The sequence below is a fragment of the Geospiza fortis genome, unplaced genomic scaffold, assembly GCF_000277835.1.
Source record: "Geospiza fortis unplaced genomic scaffold, GeoFor_1.0 scaffold100, whole genome shotgun sequence".
NCBI lineage: Eukaryota > Metazoa > Chordata > Aves > Passeriformes > Thraupidae > Geospiza > Geospiza fortis.
Window position 1 is genome coordinate 3,822,583 of NW_005054350.1, and position 7,179 is coordinate 3,829,761.

General features: G+C 43.2%; 1 protein-coding gene across 1 annotated transcript in view; it reads right to left on the minus strand.

Moving 5' to 3' along the window:
• Positions 1 to 3,379, minus strand: part of CIDEA (cell death inducing DFFA like effector a) — a 6,435-nt gene extending 3,056 nt beyond the window's left edge. The window contains exons 1-3 of the mRNA XM_005423342.2: positions 3,228 to 3,379; positions 2,903 to 3,049; positions 596 to 777 (exon numbers count right to left, since the gene is read on the minus strand). Of these exons, the coding sequence (XP_005423399.1) occupies positions 596 to 777; positions 2,903 to 3,049; positions 3,228 to 3,371 (473 nt within the window). The 5' untranslated portion in view covers positions 3,372 to 3,379. The remainder of the gene's footprint in view (positions 1 to 595; positions 778 to 2,902; positions 3,050 to 3,227) is intronic.
• Positions 3,380 to 7,179: the final 3,800 nt, after the last annotated feature.

Consider the following 7,179-nt stretch of genomic DNA (forward strand, 5'->3'; position numbering starts at 1 on the left):
AGACAGTGGTCCTTGACAGGCTCCCTTAGCAAGCCTAGAGACCACACCAGATGGCTTAAGAACAGTGATATCACAGATTCCTACTGCAGATGACAAATCCACATTAGGAGAGCAGAGTGTCATCTCTCTTCCATTTTCCTTTGCCTCCCTGTAGCTCTAGGGGTGAATCTGGCAAGCAGGAGCTGCAATGTCTGAGCAAGCTTTAAGACCCCTGACTTAGATCTCAAATTCCTTTCATTTCATCCTCTTGAAGTCTCCTCTTCAAAGAGCTTCTTTCCCCAGCCTCCTGCATTCTTCAGACAAACAAGTCAAGGAAATTCTCTCAGCAGAACAAAGAAACCCTACTTACACCCTTTCAGTAAATACAAGCTGATTAGAGTTTTGCCTCTGCGGAAACTTAAGATTCCATCATAAAAAGCCAAAGGAAGTTGTTTACCAGTTAGCTATGCACCTTACAAAGAGTCAGCATATTGGCCAGTAGGTAAGAAATAGCAAAAATCCTGATTTTATAAACACACCTGCTTCACAGAACCAATAGCAAACACAGATTTTTACATTAGCATGTACACCTGCCCAGTAGTGGGAACACACTCACCGTAATACACTTTTTGCTCCCATGCATTTGATGTCATATGAGATAGAGTAGATCTCATAGAAGGTTGCCTTGATGTTTAAGCAGCCAATAAAATCCTTAGGGTTCAGTTTGTACAGGTCAAATGTGATGTTAGCTACTCCCATTTTCTTCTTTTTTCTCACAGCCACAACTCCATTTTTTGTCTGATTTAAAAAGAGAGAGAGACAGTTTGTACCATGACACAGGAAACTACAGCCAGACAATTGTTAACAGTGCAGATCTTCAGAAGCACCTGTGCTTACTCCAGTCTTGGGGGCTAGTTCTTGGTCAGTTCTAAACTAGAATAAAAAGCACACAGAAAAGGAGGTCTGTAGCTCATGTAATGTTTTTCAAGTCCTGAACAGGCTTCTGAGGTTTTTCAAAGAGATGCTGAAAGTCTAGAGTGACAGAGCACCTTCTGAATATTTATTTTCTGTAGTAGGGCTTCTTCAGAGTACTCTGAAGCCACAGGTAATTCCTGCCATTTATTTATCCTGGTAAATTCTGGCTTCTCCCTGAGGCAGCAAAGTTAGGCCACCAAATAACCAGGATGACATCAGGTCCTTCTGCTTAGGACCACAATACTGATGAGCACTCTTGGAGACAGCTACAAAGATGACATCTGTGAAAAGTCAGGGCACTCATTTCAAAACCTGGCTCACAACATCTTTCTTCCTACTAAAAAGAAACACAGGGAGGGAATCACTGCTGATTAGGCTAAGGATTTATAATTAGATTTTTAGAGGAAAAGCAAAGGAGAGAGAGCGTAGAAAAAGTCATCTTCCCCCTTAAATGCACCCTCCTTTATTGAAAGCAGCCCTTGTCTGCTGCAGGGTGTGTGCTTCAAGAAAGGAAAGCCAAAAAGAAAATAGCAAAGAGAACCCATATTCACAGAGACATCTAGTGGATACACGGGATCCTCTGCTCAGCACATTCCGCTCAAGGTTACCGACCTGCAGCTGCCAGGCTGTTTTCTGCAGGCTAAATGAAGCAATGAAGTTGTGTAAGACTGGGCCTCTCTGTACCTGACACCCCAGCCCTCAGACAGTGTCACGATAAGTCAGACAAAGTTAAACACAGCAGCACATCATTAGCCAGCAATGTTATGCCTGCTTTACTTTGATAACCTCCAAGCTCCAGCAACAGGGTCCCCTATCAACAACAGCTCTGGGCCTGTACGAGCAGTTGGTGTGCTTGGAAGCATCTCCCACACCCCTCCTCATTAGCAGCCAGAATAGTTGGATAAAGCAGGACAGGGCTGGTGCTATGCTCCAGGTGACTAGTGAGGCTGTGACAACCCCTCTATTGTCACTCAGCACATTCTGAAGAGGGGCTGCCTCCAAACTTGCGCTGCTGCAATGCCAGACAGGTGACAGGGGAAAGGAGCAAGGTGGAGTCACACCCTGGCTGCAACTCCTTTTCTGCCCTTGGAGCTCATGCCCCACGTGCAGAGCTTGAAAAACCAGTGAGTTATTTGGGGAAAAAACATAGAGGCTGCCCTCACTGCAACAGGAGACTGGGAAAACAGGGATTAAGCCACATGTGTGCAGGCACAAAAATTGTGTCCCTGCTTACAGACAGCTCTGCAGCTGGTAGAAAAAATTCTGATGCCAGCTTTTCAGCAACAACCATCTCATGGAAAAACACGAATTATGAGTTTGACTCTATGTTATTAATGCACAGATGACTATTTGCCCATAAAAGAACTAATTGAATACTGAATTAATATGATTAGAAGGCTAAAGCAAGTCAGTTTTAATAGTTCTTAGAATCTTGAAGCATGCAGACTAACATTAGGTTCTGATGCCAACTTCTGCCTATTTGCAAAATCAAACAAGGCATTTTTCTAGCTATCATTAACTATTACTGCCTTCAGATGGCATAACCTCATTTATATTACTTTGAACATTTTTAGAGTCTAAATCTTTCAAAGACACTGTATTTTTTGTACTTCATGGAGTCAAAGTCCTAATCTTCAAGTTACAAAAAGGCTCAAGAATTAATATTTCTGAGCTCCTCCAAAAGCAAAGTATTTTCCCTGTAAGTCTTTTCAGTTGTAATGTTTTACTTCAATTCCTGATGGATTTTACCAACAGATCTATGTACAAAAAAGGGACAATAAGAAATAGGAACTTGATTTTTCATCAGGAAGTCTCAACATGGAGTTTACACCATGCCTCTTCAGAGGAATTTTTCTTCCTCTTCTCCCCTCTTTCCAACAGTTTTAGCAGCCACAAACATTCCTCCATCCATTTCTATTCAAATGAGAGAGAAGCAGCCAATACTTACTGGCGTCCATTTCTGTCCATTTTCTAGAACCATGAAGTGTGTATTGTCATCCAGGGACTTGAAGAACTCTTCTGTGTCCACAACTGTGCCATCTTCCTCCAAAACCAGAGTAACTATTCCAGCAGTTATAACAAAGGCATCCAAAGTCTGAAAAAACACCCCAGGAGATTTTAGCATTCTAAAGAATCACTTCATATTGAGACTCATTTATCTGAAATACTTCCCTAGTAGTAGTTTTGTTTAGAAGAACAAGAGTGTGTGGGCTGTCTTTCTGGGACACCCACAGGTATTTCCCTGTGAGCTTCAGTCAGAGTGTTTGCTGTACCTTGCTGAGGAGCTCCTGCAGGCTGCTGGCAACAATTCCCTTCCTGCTGCTGCGGGAGGCGTTGGACACACGGAAAGGGCGCCCTGCAGGCATGAGAGGAGGGAACAGGGTCTGTTTTGTTACTGCTCCTACAGATGCTCCCATGGATATGAAGGATCTAAGACAAATAAAAATTCAGAGTTACAAAAACAGTCATGGCAAGTACTGCAAGAAGGAGGAAGACTGTTGACATAATCACATTATACAAGTAATCCACAGATCACCTCAACACTCTTGGAGCTTAACATCAAAACTAAATACTGCACTGCCCTACAGATATGTTATCTCTCAACTCTCTCTTGCCCATGACATTTGGAAAGACTTTTAAAATTAATACAATTTCAAGCAGACACCTCTAGCTTGGCTGACATCAAGGTCACAATCACAGTGAAGCTGATGGGTTGTAAAACTGAATTTAAAAGGCAGCAGCTCTTACTACATTCAGTTACTTAGCTCATTCTCTTCATTTACAAGATAAGCACTCAGTGAGATACATAATTATTTGAAAGCAGTGTTGTGTGTTAAGATATGGGTTTGTTTTAGGAAGACTGAACATATTACCCATATTGAAAGCACCCCTTGGCAGAATGCAAGCAGAGCTTTGTGATACAGCTACACCTGACTTTGAAGAGTCAAGGCATTTGTTTGTAAATTATATCTGCAGCCCATAAAACTCCATCTGGTTTTGAAAAACACAAAATAAGAGGCTTGTATGAGAAGGAGTTAAATGTAATCAAAGTTAATATCCAAGTATAGTCTGGGAGCAGGCTGCCAGCAAGGCTGGAAGAATTAAATCACTTTTAGAAAGAGATTTAAATTTTTTTCTGGGCAATTGCATATTTACCTTTGGTAAACCAAGAATATGACACCAGTAACAGCCTACTCCCACACCAATGTACAGATCTGCTCTCATCTACACCTAGTGACAATTTTTTTCTGCAAAATGATAATGGCTAAGTCAATACTCAGCGTGCCAGAAATGGCATTCTGCCCAACACCTGGGAAAGATTGATTGCTAAGTCTCTTAAAGGGAGGCAATATTTTGTCTCCCACACTCCTGGACTTTACCCTCTGTAAATACCTTTGGCTCCTTCATGCTGAATTGCTCAGGGCTGGGAAAGGGATGCATCCCCATTTTGTTCTCCCACATAGGTGTAAAAAGTCAACTTAATGTGGTAAAATCTATTCTCTTTCAATGAGGGCAGAGTGAACTGCCAGCCCTTATCTGCAGCCAGAGAGTAAATACAAGACTTCATAGAACAGCATACAATGAGATGGTATAAAGTTACTCGACTTATGAAGTCCCTTTTATGCAAATCCACACCAACCATGCAGAATAAACATCTTTACAGACCTCTTATCTGGTCTATAAGCATATTTTTGGAAAGCACCAAATGTAATTTTTGTGCTTGACCAGATTGAGACTTCAGCAAATAATTCATTTACCGATCCAATTCTGAACCACTCTTCTGGGCTATCACCTTTCCTCTAAACAATAAGTTTATACCTTCCACAAAAACTCCTTGGCCTTATTTGAGCTTTAATTTTTTTAAAGGAGGAGAACATTCAGCAGTTTTGTTCCAGCTCATGCTCTTATTTTGTTGCTAGTCCTGGCTATACAGCGGCTCTCACCATTTGGCATTTACACACAGGCTCATGCTCTTACTTTGTTGCTAGTCCTGGCTAGCAACATTTACGATACAGTGGCTCTCACCATTTGGCATTTACACACACATGGCTGATGGAAAACTCTGTTCTTCCTGTGACAAAGCTGGAGAGGATGAGCAGCCAGCCTGGCTTTCAGGAAACAAGCACTGTTTCATATTAAAGAGCTAATATGCACTATTCCTCCTGGAAAAGGGAGAGGGCCAGGGAGGAGGACATGGAGCCAGCAGCCCTGACAAGGGCACTGAAGCCCCACAGAAGGGAAGGCTGCTAGGGCAGGCCCTGTTTGCTAATCTCTCTGCTGACTAATTAATGGGCCCCCAGTCACCCCACTGCTCGTGGGCAGCTCACATTCTGAATCACTGAGTCTCTCCCTCAGGAAGGAAGGAAGGAAGCCTGCTCATCTACTCTGGGGCTGGTGACATCACAGGGCACCCTGACGGCAAACAGCGCAGCACTGGGCTTTCAAGAGCTTTCACAGCTCATTGCACCTCATTGCCTCCCACAAATTTTAAAGCTTGCATGTAGAATAGTAACCTGAGTGATATATGTGTGAGTGCTCCAGTTTGTTTTTTTTTTTTGTGAGGATAGTCAATATCAGTCCCATTGAAAAGTTTTCTTTCCCACTACTTAAGCCAAGCTAAGTAGCTACAAAAGACAAAGCAAAAGGGTAATGACCAGAACATACACACTGACAAAAAATGAGAAATGTTAGGGACACAGCCCATGGGCAGGACCTGAGCTAACAGGGCTCACCCCAGCCAACTCTACGAGCTGTACTTCAAAGCTCTGAGCAGAAGCTTCTCAAGGAGTCAGGATCAGCCACCCCACACTGCTGCCCAGTTCTATCTAAAGTCAGAGCAATAAAAACAAAGAGATTAATAAATCAGGGCTTACATTATGGCCACCAGACAGTCACTGAACAGGAAAGATCTTAAGAATTCATTTAACAGTGGTGAAATTTCACCTACATTTGATAAAACCTGTCAATATCATCTTTAAACTAAGCCTGCCTATGAAGAAGTGAGTCTGGGCTCCAGGGCAGGCTGAGGCTTTAGCTAATGAGGAGACAAAAGGCAGGATGATGAAAAGCACCAAGATAAACAGAGTGGGAATCTTTCCATTTCTGGGCCTATTGCTGAAAGCTTGTTTCTATTTTGTGTGCCACTCTCCTTCCTAGATCATAAGATTAAACAGGCCAGCCTACATTCACAGCTCTTAGAAAGATCCATTCTTGTTGTAGCTGTCCTCAAAACATAGACAAACCAATTCCTGATACAGGGAATTCCTCTGTTAGACTGGAGTTACCAAAAATAATTTTCTATCAAAAGTTGATCAAGATAAGTCATGAAACAAGTGGTGGAAAGGAGCTAAGGTGCAGTTGGTTTTACTAGAAAGTTGAGCGACACATTAAATACAGACAAATCCACTATTGTTTTATTAATCTTTAAAGGCAAAAGGATCAAGTCCTGGCTCTTCTCTAAAGGAAGAAAGAATCCCACATCTGTGGAAAATACAAAAATATTTTATAATTGAAAGACCAAATACCTTCAAACCTCAGCATTTTATCCAGTTTGTTTTGGATAACTACAATCTGCTAGAGAGGGCTTCACAAATGCTGCCACAAGCATTCACTCCAGTGTCAAATCTGGTGGGAGAGATGAATTAATTCTTTACGAGGACACGGAGATTAAAAGCCTGCCTTGAGCCCTGTACACATATTTCACTCTTTGTTTGCAATGTGCCCCATATGTTTGTCTAAGAATGTGGTGCAATGGTCTTCAGCCTCGCTCAGAAAAACCAGCGTTGCACAACGCGCTCCAGGATACGGCACGGATTGATTTTTAGGTTAGGGTTCACTGGCAACCACAGCAGCACTAACAGCCAGGCAAAACAACAGAAAACAAAAAACTCAAAACAAAATAGAGAAAGGTTGGAAGTTAGTCAGGAGACTTGGAGTTCAAGTCGCAGCGTGGTTCTCCTGCTCAAACACGAGCTGTGGAGCGGCCACAAGCGCAGCGCATGGGTGTCCGAGCAGCGCACAGAGCGGTACCGCCCCGGCCGGCTGGCTCGGTGACAGCATCCCCGGGCTTGTGGGCAGCAGCTTCGGGTGCCGAGAGGCCACTAAGCCTCAAAGGCAGGTTGGGCTCCTGCCTGTGCTTCCCTCAGCAGGTCTCCTGCCGGCTCCAGGGCTGCGACACCGTCCTGACCCGCTTCTCCCACGCAGCGTCCATCGGGGTTAATCCCG